The sequence below is a fragment of the Acinonyx jubatus genome, chromosome X (genome assembly GCF_027475565.1).
Source record: "Acinonyx jubatus isolate Ajub_Pintada_27869175 chromosome X, VMU_Ajub_asm_v1.0, whole genome shotgun sequence".
Taxonomy (NCBI): domain Eukaryota; kingdom Metazoa; phylum Chordata; class Mammalia; order Carnivora; family Felidae; genus Acinonyx; species Acinonyx jubatus.
Genome location: NC_069389.1, coordinates 24,592,208 through 24,612,380, shown reverse-complemented (window position 1 = coordinate 24,612,380; position 20,173 = coordinate 24,592,208). Strand labels below are relative to the sequence as shown.

The window sequence follows — 20,173 nt, the reverse complement described above, 5'->3', positions numbered from 1 at the left end:
ATCATCAAAACTATTTCATTACATTTGTACTAAGCTTTTTTGCTTTAATCTAATTTTAGCAATGTCATAGCCAACCAGTAAACAGTGAATAGCCTACTACCTCTTTGCTGCCCCCATAACATATTGCTTTCATGTTAATGGATATTTTTCACATCTCTGCTATTTCACTCCCATCCTTCATGTTTGGTGTTGACAAGTGCTATTGGTTTCATTATCTGAAAGGGTTATATGATTAGCTAAATAGCACCATAGCAACAATATCTAAGTAGAAACATTCTGTTTTCAGGTTATATTTTTAATCGGGGACTCATAAAAGTTGATGCATAAAAGAAACAGGACATGTTCGTGACATTCAGAAGCCATGGTTTCACTTAAAAAGTTTAAAATGCATTTTTACATTTTTTTAAAAAAGGACATATGTTTCAGCGTCATTCTTTCATCCTTAATTTGACAAAGCAAACCTCAATTAAAAAAAAAAAGCTCAGTATGTACTTTGCGATCCTAAGTGATATATTGAAAACTAAACATTTTAAACAAATAATAGAAATCACAAGACTTAGAAAGCAGGGCATAGAAACAGTAGCATTTATATTCATATTTAGAGTATGTGTCAAGGTTTAGTGAATAAAGCAAATGTGTCCTTCAAGAGATGGCATTATGGAAAACAGCATAATTTTCTAAGGGAACATTAACAGTAAGGACTCATTAAAAATTCCATAATTTTCTGTTGACACCACAACACAGGAGTGACTACTGATAGTACTTCTATATTTAAAATAATACCTCTTAACTTTAAGAGACAAAACAGATGAACATATGGGAAGTGAAGCAAAAATAATATAAAAACAGGGAGGAGGACAAAACATAAGAGACTCTTAAATATGGAGAACAAACAGAGGGTTCCTGGAGGGGGTATGGGAGGTGGGATGAGGTAAATGAGTAAGGGGCATGAAGGAATCTATTCCTGAAATCACTGTTGCACTATATGCTAACTAACTTGGATGTAAATTAAAAAAAAATAAATTAAAATAAATAAATAAATAAATAAATAAATAAACAAACAAAATAATACTTCTTACATGTTAATTTGTATTTTTTTTTATTTCCCTGATAAGCAAATTATACTGTATAATTTGAAATAAAGTCTATGAAGTTCATAATGAATCTGTGGTATTTATATCCCAAGAAGTCATAGTTGATATATTGGAGTAGAACCCAAGGCTGAACCCAACAGATGATTAAGAAATATATAGTAAGATCTTCTAGTTAAGGCAAGAGTAAACTATTTCTTACATCTTACATAGAATTCATAAAATGTCTTTAATTTGCATATTCATGTTGAACTGTCCATTTATAATTCATTGGATTTTTTAGGTCTTCCAGATGGAACAACAGATGCTAACATAATGACTAAAAGCTTTGGTCAAGCATTTTAAGAAATGAAAACATTAATTCCTCTTATGCAAAAGCCATATATTTTGACATGAATAAAACCAATTCTATTTCTATGTGGTTTTCTCATAGGTAGTTCTAAAAATTCTTTTAAATATGTATTACACAATGTCCACATCAATTGCAAGTTACTTTGAAGAGTTACCTCTTGATTTTACCAAGAAAGAGACTTCAAAATTGTAGGAGACACAAGTTAGAACCCTGGAATACTGTATACCTAGTGGACCTGTTCAGAGTGTGAAGATAATAAAAGCTCTTCCAAATAGTTAAAATCTTTTGAAAATAAACATTCATCATTCAAAAATCTCATTGTATAATTATTAAGTTGTCATATCAAACCCTAATATTTTGATTTTCTTAATTGCTTCCTGGTTTTTAAACCATAAAATATCTTTGAAAAATGTGAGTACTAAAATAATGAGCATAATGAAAAATCACTAGAGTCTCCATGACCTTCCTCCAGCTTGTCTATGCCTACACATACCTCAGAGGGGAACTGATCATATTTTTCTTAAAAGTTTATTTATTTATTTTGAGAGAGACAGAGACAGTGCAAGTGGAGGAGGGGCAGAGAGAGAGTGGCGGGGGGAGAGAATCCCAAGCAGGTTCCACACCATCAGCACAGAGCCCGATGTGGGGCTCAAACCCACGAGGCTGTGAGATCATGACCCGAGATGAAATCAGGAGTCCGACGCTGAACCGACTGAGCCACCCATGTGCTCCAAATCTATCTTATTTTAAAAACCTCCAAAGAAGATAGCACTAGCAATCTCTCCCAGTATTGAGTGAGCAATGAGTTGTCTAGGAACCATTGTCAAATGCTAAATTCATAGAGCTATAAATTGAATCTCCTCACTTACGTAGAAAGGATATGTGGAAAATGTAAACATACTGTCATGTAGCAGTAAGCAATTAAAAAAAAATAAAACCTTCTAAATCATGATGAAACCTTTACTTGATGTATTTTTAGTGCAATAACTTCTAGTTGCTTTTTCATTATTGTGAATTTTCCCAATTCTTTTTTATTTTTTTAAATGTTTATTTATGGATGAGACAGAGAGTGTGTGTGAGCAGGGGTGTGGCGCAGAGAAAGAGGGAGACACAGAATCTGAAGCAGGATCCAGGCTCTGAGCTGTCAGCAGAGACCCAACATGGGGCTTGAACCCACAAACTGTGAGATCATGACCTTTTTGAGATTTCTCCACACATATAAATCACTCCTTAGTGATCAATGAGTACTACTCAGTGATTTGTATTGATGATAATGTCATTTGAAATACTGGGTTAGGATTATAAATATTAACATTCCACCTTTCTTTATAGCCTGCTTGCACATGTTTCGGCTAATTTACTCCTTACTATAGCACTGTGAGTGGGTATTCATGGTCTCAACATTACGACTACACTTAGTGAAGTCAGGTGATTGGGCCAAGGTCTTTTAGCTCATGAGTGACACAGCCACCAATGGAACTACACCCAAGGTTCTGGGTCCTGTGCCTTCCCCTTACACTTTTCAAGACAGCAATCACATTCACGTTCTAGAGCAGTGCTGTCCAATACCAATATAAGGCAAGTGACATATAAAATTAACAGTTTTGTAGTGGCTACATTTTAAAAAGTAAAAATAGGTAAAATTAATTTAGTAATATTTTGTATTTAACCAAATATTATAACTTCAATATGTAATCAATACAAAGTTACAAATTATATACTGTGCATTATTTTCTCATACAAAGTCTTTGAAATCTGGTATATATTTTATCCTTACAGCACAGTTAAGTCCAGTCTAGTCACATTTCAAGTGCTCAATAATCACATGTTGCTAATGTCCACTGTATTGGACAGCGCAGTTCCAGACGTTTCTCTAATTAACCTCTAAGCTAACCATTCTATGAAAGAATATTTATTGGTCAGCTCTTCGAGCAAATAAAAGAATGGAACTTAATTAGAAAAGATGATGATGATTTGTATTTAAAATTATAAATTCATGTACTTTGAATTGCATCCTTGGTAAAATGTAGATAATAAAGCCTATAAATCATTCTGCATGGTGACTGCCATATGGCTAGGAGTCAAAGAAAAAGTATCTGTTTCTTTCCCAATGAGGTAGGTATGAGTTTGGTTAGTGGTCTGCAAGGCCAGGAGCTGTACAGCTCTCATACTGGGATCAGACCAGAGGGATGGCTGGGGACAGGAAGATTGTACCATTTCTCATAGGCAAGCAGTCCAAAGGATTGCACTGGTAAGGTCATCATAATGAAAACATTCTAGTACACTGCAAATCCAGTGCTTTCAAAAGCAGCAAGAAATCAAAGGCTAGCTCTTGCTGATAAACTATGTCAGGCAACAATACAACACCAAAAAGTAGGCCATAACATTCAATCAAATCAAAACATAGATATGGGGTAGGTTGTACTGCTGATTGAGCATTCTTAATATGGACACTTGCACACAGAACCAAAAATGGCATCATTCTTTTAGGGTTTTAAAATGTCTCTCATCCTTTTAGGCATGGCTAATTTATAACCTGTATCTATGGATTCTAGTATTTGACATTCTTAGGGATGTCATATGGCTTTGTTTTTTGTTTTTGTTTCTGATTTTTTTAAATGCTATCCTGACCCAGGCTCAGTTGAGGCCCTGGCTGGAGGCCACTCAGTGAGCAACGAAAAAAACGAATGCTTTTCAAGTGTAATTTATAAAATCTAGAATAGCCGGTGCATAGAAAGCACCTGAAAAGTTTTTAAGGGTGAGTAAATTGAGGTTATGTGGATTCAATGAATAATTATAAATAAGAACTTAGAACAGATCCTGGCACATAGTAAACAGCATTAACTATTGTGATTACTAATGTTTATTATTGCTTATATTGATGGAAATTATCCAGAGGAATAAAGCCTTATTTTCCCCATGGCTAGAAACGGCACATCCCAAATTTGCTATTGATATATTTTAAAATATCCTACAACATTTTCTGCTTAAGAGTAAAAACATCATACTTTTTATTCAAAGTTACCATGCCTTGACATTAAATATTTGCTTGATTAATACATTTTGGCAATTCACTCAATATAGTGAGAGATCAAACAATAAATTAAGGTAATTAGTGTCAGCAGAGTTATCATTAGAAAATACTCATAAGAGAGGTCTTTTGCTCTAGGTACTGAAATCCACATCAGGATTGGACAGCCAAAATGATTAAACTCAGTTTCACTATATTGATCGGCTTTAACCTCTTTGAATTCAAAACTCTGAATTAATCTAAATGATTTTTGAGCTGCAAAATATGGCAGAAAAACAGCTAAGACTATCTGTAATATGATTCATTTTATAAAAAATAATATATGTGATGGTTGTTGTGGGCATAAGTCCTAGCACACTGATTACTGAACACACAAAGTCAAGTCTGGAATTTATCAATTCGTGTTATGAATTTCATCAATTCTTGTTAGGTTACAGTCAGTAGAGCACACATGAGGCTATGAAATGTGTCGGTAAAAATAGTTGTTTAAAAGGGAAGATAAAAGGAACTGTTTGTTAAGGAAAAATAAATAAATAAAAGGAATCACTGAGCGCCCCTGGGCTTCGCTACAGAAGCACCATTTAATTACATCAGTAACAGAAGAATTAAAGGACTCATAATAAAATGTGTTTCAGTTGAACTTAAATGATAAATCTTTCATAGTGATCAGCAGAGCTCATATGAAAAATACAACGCCTGTCTATTAATTATCCAGTAGAGTAAATCATAAACTGAAGTTCAGGAAATTAAATTTTATTCCTAAATTTCTCAGCATGATGCTTTGTGATAAAGCCATTTAACCTTTCTTTGCCTCAGCTTCCTCATCTATAAAAAGAGGAGGAAGATGTACTTTTTGAGAGCATATCTTCAACCTCTGGTTGATTGGGAAGTAGTTTAAATATAATGCTACATTGGGGCGCCTGGGTGGTGCAGTCGGTTAAGCGTCCGACTTCAGCCAGGTCACGATCTCACGGTCCATGAGTTTGAGCCCCGCGTCAGGCTCTGGGCTGATGGCTCAGAGCCTGGAGCCTGTTTCCGATTCTGTGTCTCCCTCTCTCTCTGCCCCTCCCCCGTTCATGCTCTGTCTCTCTCTGTCCCAAAAATAAATAAACGTTGAAAAAAAAATTTTTTTAATATAATGCTACATTAACTCTGTTAAAAATGTTAAACCAAGTATAAAAATGCTACTAAAACCATCACATCCTTGTAGCAGTCACTTCATTGTTTTTGTGTTTTTTTTCAAGTCAGTATTCTTTTCTTCACTTCTCTGTTTTTGCTGACTACTGCATTTTGTTGGGAATTTCTTTTCCTGATGTAACAATCCATTTTTTTAACCAGTACTTCACTTAATGATCTAGCCCTACAAATTAAATGGCTTTTCTACTAGTCTGACTCATTTCAAATTTTTTGCTGGAAACATGGTATTATTTTGTTCTTAATCTTTCTTCTAAAACCTCCAGAAAAATGTTTCAGCCAGAAGAAGAAATAAGTATTAACGAGATGAAAGGGAATATCATATAATTTAATCAATACTTCTAGGGAAAAAAATCTATATAGTGTGTAATTTTTTCCTCAGATGTAACAAATTCAAAACAACGTATCATAACTTACCTCTGTATTTTTTAAATCTAAATAGGGACTATTGTACAAAGAGCCAAGCTGGTCTAAATTATTTTGGAATTACTAGGTCTATTATGGACCATCTCCGGACACAACATTTTCCCCATCCTCGCAAATAATCGGGCAGGGGATCAGTGTCAAAGCTACGGTCTGAGTATGAGTTAGAGTTTAGTGTAAGGAATCCTCAGATATAGAAATTTATATGAAAACAAATTTGAACATTTTCACATTTTTATTTAGCAATATTGAAGTATGGAAAATGGTTATAACACCCACAATAGATTTTTATGAATATCAAACCACATTTTACAATGTTTAAGAAATCATACTCTTTAGAAGTACTGGACATCTCTTCTTTATATTCCTTGAATATTTTTCCCCTTCTTTGGGCACCTCAACTTTTCTTTGGAGTACTACTCCCCTCCTCCTCTCATTTCATTTAGTTGGGTTGGCCCATTACCAAAGCAATCCAAGAAATATCTAGTACATTTAAAAACATACACACTCTGAATAAGCTAATCCACTCCTAGGTAAAAATTCTACATAAATGCCTACTATTAGGCAAAATGAACAGTGCGTGTGTGTGTGCGCACGCTTAGGAGATGGTTAATGATAATATCACTTACATTAAAAAAATATGAAAACAACCCTATCAATAAACTGGGAGATATTCATGTAACAGAATATTATAGCATAAAAGTAATAAATCAATGACAGATAAATGAAATAACATGGATGAATTTAAAAAAAATAAAGTTTTTATTTTAATTCCAGTTAGTTAACATACAGCATTATATTCCTTTCAGGTGCACAATGCAGTAATTCAACAGTTCCATACATCACCCTGTGCTCATCATGACAAGTACACTCCTTAATCCCCTCCACCCCACCTCTTAATCCTACATCAACTGGATGTAGGGTATATAGGATCTCTCTCTAATGTCTTCATAATTTTCCTGTAAATGTAAAACTGGTCTCAAATAAAATGCTTATTAAAAAGAAGACATCCCTTTGTAAGTAGCTCATGTTCTTGTGGAAGAACAGGAGTGTCAACAGTTACAGTGCAATGTGTAAGGGCTGCAGTGGGGATTCTAAAAGTGCTATGAAGGCATGAAGAACGACGGGCCTCAAAACAAAGGGAACATGTGAGTTGTGCCCTGAAGAAAGGGTGAGAATCAGCTCTGTGACAACGCGTAAGAAAAAGCATTCCAGAGGGAGCGAACCAGGTAGAGGGGCTCAGAGGGAGGATATTTGGAGAACAGTAAAAACTTCAGTGTGGCTGAGGCTTACAGAAGAGCATAAACGATACAGATTGATGCTAAAAACACCTTGAATTTAACAAAATAATAATGTTGAAAGTATACCCAAAGTGATAAGCAGGTTTATTATTTTATCCCTGTGGTCTGTTTTCCTGAAGCACTACTTCACTTAAGTAGACACATGCACTTTTAATAAGTGAAAGATTTCCTAATATTGGGGCACCTGGGTGGCTCAGTCAGTTAAGCATCTGACTTCGGCTGAGGTCATGATCTCGTAGTCCGTGAGTTCGAGCCCTGTGTCGGGCTCTGTGCTGACAGCTCAGAACCTGAAGCCTGCTTGGGATTCCACGTCTCCCTCTCTCTCTGCCCCTACCCCCCCTCATACTCTGCCCCCCGCAAAAGTAAATAAAACATTTTAAAAAATTTCACAATATTGCCTGCACATTTAGCCACCTTATGAAACTAGAAATTTCCTTTCCGCTTCACATGCAGGATTCTTTCTTATTTTAAAGAAGCATGTTCTAAAACACTTCAAAATATTTGCTTATCATCAGCTAATGCAGATGCACTAAAATTAAATGATATCATGCTGTGCATAATATTTACATCAAGTACAATATAATCATGATTTGCAGAAAATCAAGCTACAAAACACTGGTTAATTATGATCCAGAGAACGGCCCACCTTTGCTACTTTAGTGACAGATATAATTTGGGTTCTAAGAATCGTTCTTTAATTTGGTTACAGGCAAAGTAAATGTGCTATGGTGTCACACTAAAGCAATGTTATAAAAAACATTTTTATATAAAAGTCATAGACTTTTATTTTAATAAAAGATGCATTTTAATACATTCTATTTTAATTATAGGTCATGCAACTCCCCCATTCATCCAAAACTTCATATATAGGCAAACTTGGCTTTATATTTTTTTACCCAAATCAATGTCACAGGTAAGGCCACTTAAATTAGAAGTATTCAGGATTATGAGTTGAATGAAAATTTCCGTTAAAACTTTTATCTACTTCCTCTTGGATAATACAGAATAACTACTCACTCTTTTCAAGTAAAGACAAGATATTTTTGGAGAAATAGAGTTAGGAAAATATAGTAGCCCTGAGTAGCATTTAGGAGAAAATGATTCTATTACTCGTTATACAAAATAGCCTCATTTAAGTGATTGCACCATTTGGGACCCAGTTTCCAGTCTCTGAGATTTTTTTTTAATCACCTCTTTCTAAATAGTGGTTTGGCGTCCTAATGTTTCTAGAAAGGGAAGAGATGTGTTTACCAAGGATGAGTTCTATAATCCAAAGAATAAAGACTAGAAGTATATTCGACATTCTTTAGGGAATAGATGTTTTTTCATTATATTTTCAAATTCCTTGTCTCTATACCTACTCTTGGAAAATCTACTTCAGTATAGATTGAAAGCAAAAAATAAATAAAACCTCAATATCTATTGTAAAGAAAACCCAAGTATAAACAGTTACGTTTTTCACTCTTCCATTAAACAGACAAGAAGATAAACTGTTAATTGTAATTTTCTCTACAAAGACCTATTAAACACAGCAAAACTGAAAACCAAACTAGTTATAGATTATACCCATGCATACCATTCATACATAATACAAGAGTGAATGTGTGTTTACTATTTAAATATATCATATATTGCAAGTGTCAGTTATTTACTAGGTCTAATGTTTACCAAAGGCATTACTAAAGAGCACCTGATTTATTTAAGTAAAATTTTATTTAGATAAGAATAATTAATATTCATCAAATGAATTTTATAAATTGAATTATAGTTTTTAAGTCAAAATATATGATAATCTCAAGATACGAAAGAAAAGGCAATGATTATAAGATGAAGGTCACTACCATTAAGCTCTCTTCATATACGAAAACTATACTAAGTGAATCAATGAACACATGAAAATCTCTTAAAAGTATATAATATCCCTTCTACACTTATTTCTATATGTTTCATAAATATGATTGTACAAAAAGTTACCAAGAAGAACCTTTCTAAACAAGATGAGAATAATTTCTTTAACTCCTAATATTGCTCTTGTTTTCCCCTGTTTTTTCTCTTGGGACCACTCTTAGAGAAGTAAACTATCAAGTAAAAAAAAGGCATGAAGATAATATATTACATGACACAAAATGACCAAAACGCACATTTGGATATAATTCTATATTATGCAAACTGATTTCACATACCTTACCTCATTAGATCCTTGCAAAAATCCTATGAAATAAACAAGGCAAGTTTTATAATTGCCATTTGGTACATGAAGAAACTGATACGGTGAAGGTTGTGGTGATTCCAATATGGTCATGAGACCAGGGAGCTGCAGACTCATGATTACAGAGTTCTAAATCTTGGGCTCATGTCCTTCTGTCTTAGCAACCAGAGAGAGGAATGACAGCAATTGCTGCATCTCATATAATTATTCAATTATTACACCTGAAATTATGTTATTTTCAAGTTCATGAGAACACATACATCAGATTTATAGAGTGATAAGTGAAGAAAATAGTAAATTTTCTGATTTGGAGCAAGACAGGAAGACAGAGATAGATTTCATATATTCTATTTTAACACTTGGGAAAATGTTTCCAAAAAATGATACCATTACAAAACATAAGCATAATTTTCTGAAATTGTAAACTCATTATTTCAAGTACTTTCAAAAGCTAACATTTCTATAATTCCCTAAGCATATTTTCTTTAACCTTTCAAATGCATTTCAGCACAAGATGATTTAAAAGCAAGCAGGAATGAATGTCACCTACAGGAGTCCACTTAGCATTTGGTTAAGTACTTCTTTCAGTGCACAGATTTGAAAAAACCAATAAGTAGCATAAAAACTCGACTTCATTACTTGCACATGAAATACTGAAGACTGTGATTACCTGTAACAGTTAATTCAGTAGTTCTTCTCACAACAAAGCCTCCATATTTTAATTCACAGGTGTAATTTCCAATGTCATCTTCCCTGACTTCTCTTATAAGCAGTGTATCTCTTTTGAACACAATACTTGGCCTCCATGTTTTTGTCCTGCATTCCTGCATGGAAAACACAAAATTTCTGTAGTAAGTAAAATAACTGAAAAATAGAGAAAAGATTTCTAAATAGCTAAACCAAAAGCTTCTAATGTTATATTTTAAAAGGCTGAAAAGTTTGTAATTAATTCTAAGAATTTTCATACCTTCTCCACATCTCTGGGAACTCAGGTACCTCAATTTGAAAGCTGTTTTTTTTTTCTTTTTTTTTTTTTCTTTTAGCAAGAGTCACTTTATTACCTTCAAAGATTAGTGTCTCTAAATCAGGTATACATTGATTTAGAAGATATAAGAAAAAAGACACTCAATTAAGATAACTACTAACATCATTTTTGGAAGTAAATACTCTTTATTTGCTAACTATGTAATTAACCATCTTGATACTAATAACATAAAATAGAAAATATACTATTTTAGTGTGAAGTAGAAAAATTAATTCTGTAGAGGAAAATGCTTCTATTTCAATCTTTTAAATCTTTTAATACAACATTTAGAAATAATTCAGTCTCTTCATAACATGTACATTCTATAATCCGTGAAAGAAATGGCCAACATTCATATACAAGGTCTTTACAGTACTATAAATATCTATTTTCATTGTTGGTGGGTCTACCAAATTATGGTCTCTAAATTAAGCTTAGGATTATGATGATGTTGGCTCAGGAGCTTTCTCTTTTTGCCAGAAATCCATTTCCACTAGCCAGATTCAAAATCAAGGCAATGAGGATAAAAGTAGCTTTAAGCCCTTGGACACTGTTCACAGGTAGTATTATTTCTGAAAAAAATTTATTGCCACATCAACTTTTTGCAGGCTATCATTTTGATTCTGTGGATCAATGCGTTTGTATAAATGGGAGAGAGAACCGTCCAGTTATTTCAGACCAAAATATACATCTTATATACTCATATTAGTTGCATAAACTGTCATAATTGCAGGTGCTATATACATCGAATACATGGAATATATGTTGCCTTGAGTATGGGAAAATAATCTGGATTACTGCAAGACTTTTAAGTTTCATGTATAATGCATCTCCTCCCATCACTCCACTAGTGACAGTCTTTACAGCTTAAGGTCACAGTAATTGGAGTGTTGGTGGAAACATGACTAAAGGACCAATGTGAGGCCAGCCATTTTAAATACTGAGTGTGTGTGTGTGTGTGTGTGTGTGTGTGTACATGTATAGAAGGTGAATATACACATATGACTACTAGACAAACATTTGTTCTCAGAGACTTTGGGTCAAACTTCCCTAATAGTCTCCCCTTTGAAGTAATCATTAGGGCTTGCTAAGGATCTGCTTGTGGAAAGCAGGCATGCCACTGAGAACCAGGGTATGAAATACTTACACAAAGAAAAACAAAAGGGAAAACATAAACCTCATCTGCACAGCAACAGAAATCAGTGGGGCTAATATTTGAGGGCTGTTTGACATTGTCTTGGATAGAAATTCAAAAGAAATATACAAAAATATTTCAACAGTTCAAATGTTCTGAATCCTCCATTACTTGCTATCAAGAATGAAAATTAAGTCTTACTCAGAGAAGGTCATTGCTAATTATGGCAAATCCTTTACAACTTATTAAATATTTGTTTCTTGTTAATTTCTCATAAGTTCTGAATTCATGACATACTGATATTGGTGGGTGTAGTTACTAAGAGGTCATGCTTCCTAAATTCCTACTTATAGGGAATTATACAAAGTAAAATTTAAACTAGTACTCTTTAATTCATAGACACAATATCCCAGACAAATGGTCATAGCACCTATATTATTTTTCTTGAAGACACTCAGTAACATTTGGAGTACATCTAAATCTTAAAACTGAGAGAAAGTCAATTATGTGATAGGAAGGACAGGGGTTGGATTATTCTCCTTTAGTCTGAAGTTTCTTTTGGTTTTTGAAAAGAAGTTTATCTAGTGCTATTTTTATAATGCCATGAATTTTCATCAGATTTTAGAAAATGTATGTGTTTTTATATAAAAAGGAATTGAATATGCACAAAGGTACTTCCATTAAACAGAAGAGTTCAATAAAGCTAGAATACCATTTTTTCATAGAAGTAAATCAATCCTTTCCTTGCTTGGGGACATTAGGACTGTTTATGTGAAGAGCTCTGAAATGAATGCTTAACGTAGTTTAGTTCCTGAAATTATCAACACAGATTATAATCGACTTGAAAGAATTGTGTAAGCTAGATGTGAACATTAACACAACAGCTTATTGCAATGGATTACCAATATAAATATTGAAAGCCATTTATCAAAGCTATTGGTTTGAAAACTTATAACGAGCAGCACAATTTGGTGTACTATTTTAGGAGCACAGAGCTGAACGTCATCATATCCATTTAATTTTTTTATCCAACTTGTCCAAGAATAAGATACACATTCATCTATTTACAAGTAACAAAATCATTCACAGCACATACCTTATACCATAGGATTTCAGGTTCTCTGGTTGGTAGTAAAAAATCTTCTATGTCACGGCATGAAATTTCCTTGCTTTTGCTAAGTTCAGCTTTATCAAAGTATTTCATCTTGGAATTGTAGCAGAGTCCAGTGTCATTTTCGCCCACTGTCAGTGAGATGGATACCTTCATACAGTAAGTGGAGTTTCTGTAATGAAGCAAAATAAATAAGGTGGTCTGGTGTGAACAAAAAGTGCTGCCAGAATGTGTTTACTTCACTAAAAGAGAAAGAGAAACAGAGACAGAGAGAGAGGAGGAGAGGAAGAGGGAAAAAGAAAAGCAAACATTCCCTTGATTAGTTAAGGTTATGGTATTATGGCTTATTTCACAGAACTTTCTCTTATCACACAGCTAAACAAAGCTTGGTTTGGTGAAAACATTCGTACATTTTTCATTTGTTAGAAAAAAAAGTTTTGTATTATATACAAGTGTGGTTTGAAACCTGTTCACTAGGGATTTTTGTATCTAAAAAAATGAATGAAATAAAGGAAGATTTAGGTCAGAAAAGAAGTCAACCTTGCGTTTATGCTAAACTTGGCAAACTCAACAGAGTAGAAAAATATAACTGGTCTATTGGGCATAATGGAATGAGAAGAAAAAGGCTGCTCAATTCTTGTAGTATGGGTTGTCTTGGTAAGTGGAGACATTATCAGTGAATATGGGAAGAAAAGTCTTGGGTAAAAATACTGCACACTCACTAACTTTATAGACTCAAATCCATTTGGGTTGGGACCTGGAGTCCAGGTTGTCAGACAAGATAAACATCCTAATGTACTATGTAAGGAGGGACCCCATCCTGTTAGGTTCTACATAATCAGCTCATTAAATCAGTGCCTCATTTTACAACTTGTTGGTTCCTAAATCAAGTTTCTAACTTGAAATACATGAGAAGAGAAATCATGTTCAGAGATCTCCTTGAAAGAGTTGGGCCAAAGGAAGTTTTCCTGTAAAGTGCACTATTTGGGTTTGCCATTTAAGTCTCTGCACATTCAATGAACACTGCTATGGGTCAGGCACAGTCATGTAGGCAGTGAGAAAAAAGAGAAGCATAAAACATCAAATTCAAGGTTTTATAGAGAACTTCTTATGTGGTAAGTGCCCAATAGCTCATTTGTATACTTGGTTATCAAAGTTCTGGATTTGAGTTTTACTGCTTACTATTTCTGCAATGTTGGGCAACTCATTTAACCCCTCAGAACCTTAGGTGGGGGTGGTGGGACAACACGTGTCTGAGTTTGGCCTGTCACCGGTGCTCAGTAACGTTGGCTCTTCTCACTCTGCACTGGTGCACACAGATCACAGTCCCCTAGTTCTCCTCCTTATTCAGCCAAGATATTTGCCATTTAAACAGCCACTTGATTCAAATTTTTGTTTTTTGTTGTTTTTTGGTTTTTTTTAAATGCCAATATGACAAGACGAGAATAGCCAGAAAATAGGTAGGTTGGTTGTGGTATAATAAAAATATATATTTGGTCTTAGTTCATGGCACGGATTTCCTGAAACTCCTAGAACCATCAGAGTGATAGGAGCGGAGCATCTTTGAGTATTCAAAGTGAGCCCCTTTTAATCACCTTTGAGTTTATGTTAATGAGATGCCTTAGGACGAAGCCCTTAGAAAGCCTCAGAATGGGGCTGGTTACCAGAAAGACCAAGTGTTCAGAGGATTGGAATGTTTAACTCCAGCCATGGACCCTAAGGCAAGCGGGCAGGAGCTTCAGGTGAAGCTCTATAAAAAACAACAAAGGTCGATGAGTTTGGGTGGATGCACCGTGGAGGTTCTGGGGGGGGGGGGCATGCCTGGAGATGGCATGGAAGTCCTGTGCCGCTTCCTCCACACTGTGCCCTACATGCCTCTTCCATCTGACTGTTCTTTCTACCCTTTGATATACCCTTTGTAATAAATTGACAATAGTACGTCAACTGCTTCCTGAGTTTGTGAGCCATTCTAGCAAATGACTGAGTCCAAGGAGGGGGTTGTGAGAACCTCTGATTCGTAGCCAGTCTGTCAGAAGCACAGGTGACAGCCTGGACTTGCACTGCTGTCTGAGTTGTGAGGCAGGAGGCAGTCTGGTGGGACTGAGTCCTCAACCTGTGGGGTGTGATGTTATCTCCAATAGATAGTGTCAGAACAGATTTGAACTGTAGCATAAACAGCTGGTGTTGCAAAATCCCTTGGTGTGGAAAACCCCTCACATACCTGGTGTCAGAAGTACTGAGAATAGAGCAGAAAAATAGAGTTTTCCTTTACAGTTATTTATTTCGCTTTATATTGGGTAACAAAGAAAAGTGCCACAAAATTATTACGCAGAATGATTAAATATTGATGTCTCTACTTCGTATAATAGCCTAGAAGCACATCTAAAATACTTCACAGGTAAAACCTTTAACCTTTAAACAAAGTCAGTCAGTAAAATGGTCCTGGAAGAATGTGTTCAGAGATTTTGTTAGAATGATAAAACATAGTATAGTCCCTGCTCTCAGGCCCTTGTAATCCAGAAGTGATACACAAGTAAACAGCTGAAATTCAATGTGATAAGCACTACAGAAAGATGGTGTGCACCACCACAACAGCGTCAAAGAAAGAATCAAGACTTCTTAAGTTGTGATACCTGGTTGTCTTAAAGAATGAGAAAGAATTCGGCAAGTTTAACAAAGGCTAATCCAGGGAACAGTATGCACAAAGGCTTGAAGACATGCAACAACTTGATATGTTAGAGGAATTGCAAATAATTTGGTGTGGCTGGACTCTAGAGTAGTTACAAAGGAACAGCAGGCACTGAGACCAGAGAGGTGTGCAGAAGCCAGAAGGAGAGTCACGTAAGCCACAGCAGAATGTGGGCTTTATGCTGGGAAATGGAGACAATGGGATTTTGGAGAGATTTTTCTGATGGCAGTGAGAAAAATGGATTGGAGAGAACAGAGGACTACGTGCAGTGAGAAAATTAGAAAGCAACATCATTCATTCAGGAGAAACATGGCCGCTCCAAAGGCAATGACCACTGAGACAGGAAGGAGGAATCATGCTCAAATTATATTAAAGATACCGAATCACTACAACAGTGAAGGAGCAAAGGAAAGAGAGAGTTATCCAAGATGATGAAGAACTTTTCTCAGATGAGTATATGAAAAGTAGAGTCAATCTTTCGGCATGGAAAATACTGAAGGGAAAAAAAAAAACAGCTTTGAGAGAAAAGAAAGTGTGCTAAATTTTAGCTTGAGCTTCACACCCAAGTGGAAAAAATATCCTCTTTGGGTTTGCCAGAAATATTGCTCATGCATTATTTATTAATTTTACTCCAGCACAGACTAGAACATGCTCTTTATAGGCTCATTTTAAGGTAGTATTTTCAGAAAAAATAATTATCCAAGGTAAGCAATTAACTATCCTAGGACATATCCCAACGTGCAGTAAGAAAATACCCACGTTTTAGAATAATACTGATATTTGTACACATTAGAATTCTTAAAGAACAGACTTTTCTAAGAAGCATATCAGTGAATTCTAAATTTGAATGAACATTCCACATGAATGTTTTAAATTCATGAGTCTTAGGTTTTCTTTCTCCTCAAACTACTAATTACTATTGTTTGTTTGTTTTTCTACACCTTCTTTTATCAAATGCCAGACATTTTTTTATACAAACAAGGCTGAGTCAAGAGCAAGATCTCAAAAGCCCAGCTGTAAAAGATTCAGATTCCAGCTTGATCGCTCAGTACTTTTGACAAGGAGAGAAAGTTACTTGACTCCTGAGGCTGCCATCTTCTCCTCATTTGTATAAAGAGAAAGTAATACTAAAAACCTTGGAGGTTGTTTTGGGAATCAAACATGCTAAAACACAGAAAGAGCTTAGGGCAGGGCCAGTCTTCCAGAGAGCACTGAGTAAGTTAGATACTATCGGTACTACATCCCTTGTCCCTATTTCCTTTAGATTTCCATTTCCCAGTACAGCCACCAAGTGTTTTTAGAAGGCAGGTTAGACAGACAACATGACCATGATGATGCCTTCAGTTCTTCAGTGCTTAATTAATGTCAAGCATAAGAATCCAGAAAGGTCCTTCTATTTTTCATCTGGGATATGTGAGTGGGCTGGAGAAGGAGTAAACCTGATGAAAAATACAGACCTCCCACCCCACCATCCCTTTCTCCTTTCTATAGACGCAACTGACGACCAATTTTCAGAAAGTAGCTCCAGATGAGCACACTTAGGTGTTCTTATTTTCCTGACTTTTATTCCCCAGCTCTGGGAGGTGACTGCTGATTTACAACTGTCTGGTAATGTCTGGAATTCCAGACTCCCCAGGATAGCACTATTTTCAAATTACTTTCAATGTTTTAATACTTGTTTACTGTTTCTGTTCATCAGGAGGTGATTTAAAAAGCTAAAAATAAAGCAGCATCCAATGAACACGATACTCCTATTTACTGAGAAGAGCTAACAGGAAGCAAGCAACTTGTGACATATTAATAAACATATGATCCCTGTGAGGGGAATTACACACTCTCAAAGTAAACAGTACCATCCGCCATCATCAAATTTGCAGCATGACTGCTATGGCACCCTGGCTCTGTGCATCAGGGAAATACCATGCGATGGGGTAAATGGGGTAAGGCAAAGGCTCCTACAGGACTTCCGGTGAAAATCAAAAGCACATATTTACTCGGCTTCTATTGTTTAGAATGGATGGGCTGTCATCTAGGCAAAAAGCTAAATCATGACTACTAGTTTCCATGTTTATAAAGTGAATAGAGAGACAGGATATACATGTATGTGGAGAAAACACTTGTTCTTTACTGATATTCAATACTCAGTTGACTCTGGAAGTCAGTACAGTGCATTCAAGTTCTCCAAGGGTTTCTGAGCAGTGTGCTACCTTGAAAGAGACAAAGATTCAATAATATTATTGTGGATTAATAAAAAAAAAAGCTAGCTCTACTCTACTTCAATGATAAAAAATACAATATTAATTTCAAAAAAGACCTAGTTTTCTCTGGCAAAGGTGACCTGAAGTACAGACCAAGTACACAGTATGTATTATACAAATAGTTCACACAGATTTCCTTCATTTACCCAGCTGAGGTTACAGCAAAGTAACCCAATGCCTAAAGAAGTCAATGATTTACCCAAGTTCTACTATCCATTTAGTAGCAAAAAAAAAAAAATAGGATTAGAACTCACATCTCGTAACTTCTAATTCTATATACTGGAGATTATTAGTGCTGGATATATATATATATATATATATATATATATATATATATATATACGTGTGTGTATGTATATGTGTATATATATACACACATGTATATATGTATATGTGTATATGCATATATGTACATATACATATATATGTATATATACATATATGTGTGTGTACATATATATACGTGTGTGTGTGTGTATATATATATATATATTCAACATTGTTTAAAACAAAATAAAGTTACCCACTCTTAGCCCCTGGGTTTTATATTATTTTGTACCCCCAAATAGATGTCTTCTGGAGAAAGGGAAAATGTAATCTAAGTCAGATTTCTTTGAAAATTTGGGTCTTAAATCCCTCAAGTTTAATAAGGACTAAAAGGGAGCAAGGGACAGGTCTTAAAGAAATATTATGGTGTTTTTCAGGTCCTTCTACTATGTACTTTTTACATATTTACATACTTGTCAACGAGTTGGCTTCTGAAAGGACTGCCTTAGAGTCCTGTCTTACAAGGGAGTGAAAAAACCATCTAACCTTAAACCAATACAAAGACTAAGAACTAACAAATATATTAAAACATAATTAAGAAGCAAATGTATGACACAAATATAAAATGAAAATAAATTCTGTAAGTACAGACTTTGGAAGTCAGTACAGTGCATTCAAGTTCTCCAAGGGTTTCTGAGCAGTGTGCTACCTTGAAAGAGACAAAGATTCTGAATTGCCATGCATAGGAGCTATCACAGATTTAAAAAATTCATCTTTTAATGGATGCATCACTACACAACTATAGATCAAGGTGTGGCAATGTGGGTAGTCCAGACAGGAGGTGAGAAAGAAAACTGTGTGTGAAAAGGGACATTTTGTATATTACCTGATTAGCTGATAGAGTATAATAAAAACCACACAACACCACACATTAAGGGTAGCACAGTTGCAATTATTCTGTAATCACACCTCCTATGCATGATCATGTGTAGTGTTGAATGTCTCCTACTCTAACAGAATTACCAGTAACATGATAGTTAAATAGATCCTCTAACAGACTCACTAACTACTTGATCTGTCTGTTATGTTAATTCTCAGGTCTCTAGGGAAAATCATAACATTTCCATAGTATTTGGAAATGTTTTCCCACATAACGAAGGGCTGAGAAAGACAGGAATTTGAACAATGGTTTTAAAGGATTAAGTTGTTCTCTGCTTCTCTGTTTCTTACGGTCTACTCTAACATTTACTGGTCATTTCTTAAGTCGTAATCTTCTGTATATAATTGTTTTGTACAAATAAAAGCACAAAGTATTTTTAAAGTGTCAAAAATATTTGCCCATGGAAAGACATCTCTGAATCAGTTACTGCAGCCCTGAAATTTGACCATAGTGTCTAATCATTAGTTGTGAAACTAACATGTGAGGAATCAAAAATGTAAGGGTTGGATTGTGGAGGGAACATTTTACAGTTTGTTAAGGCTTAAATATGCTCTGACAGTTTATTTCTAATCTTAAAGCCTTCCAATTTTTTCCTGTATTTCAATGTTTTCTCAGTCTTTACCATGATGCCTGAAGCAAAGCATGTGGCCCCTCTGTTACATCTGATCTTTCTTACACATACTATGCTTATGGCTACTGGCACAAAATGTGAGATTTGTTTGGATTAGGTTTTCTTTTGAGAAGAGCTCTGGAGGACCTATTGATTTAACTGTGCTTAAAATCAGCCCTTCTGACAAGATTACAGAGAGACCACTGAGCAAATGATAAGACTAAAAATGCCAGTTTACTGCCTTTTGATTTGAAGTTCTGTTTTCTAAAAATTTAACTGGTACACTGAACTTCATCTACAGTCTTATGTTAACTATAAATTCAAAATAATTATCTCTGTCTTTTTTGGTGAAAAGTAATTAACAGAATTTTGCCATTTCTGTTTTCCTAGCCTAAGATTCTTGAAAGACTAGAGTTGAAAAGTCCTCGGTATATGGAATTCTAGTCCAATATTTCTCTGCCTGAGCTACCCTTGGGTGTGAGGACTTTTGAACTTCACAATTAGATTCCAAGGTCTCCTTCCTGACCTCTGCTTGAGG

General features: G+C 35.0%; 1 protein-coding gene across 1 annotated transcript in view; it reads right to left on the bottom strand.

The window, feature by feature from the left end:
- IL1RAPL1 (interleukin 1 receptor accessory protein like 1) overlaps positions 1-20,173 on the bottom strand; it is a 1,339,829-nt gene that overhangs the window by 527,504 nt on the left and 792,152 nt on the right. The window contains exons 4-5 of the mRNA XM_053202213.1: positions 12,857-13,043; positions 10,272-10,425 (exon numbers count right to left, since the gene is read on the bottom strand). Coding sequence (XP_053058188.1) covers positions 10,272-10,425; positions 12,857-13,043 — 341 coding nt within the window. The remainder of the gene's footprint in view (positions 1-10,271; positions 10,426-12,856; positions 13,044-20,173) is intronic.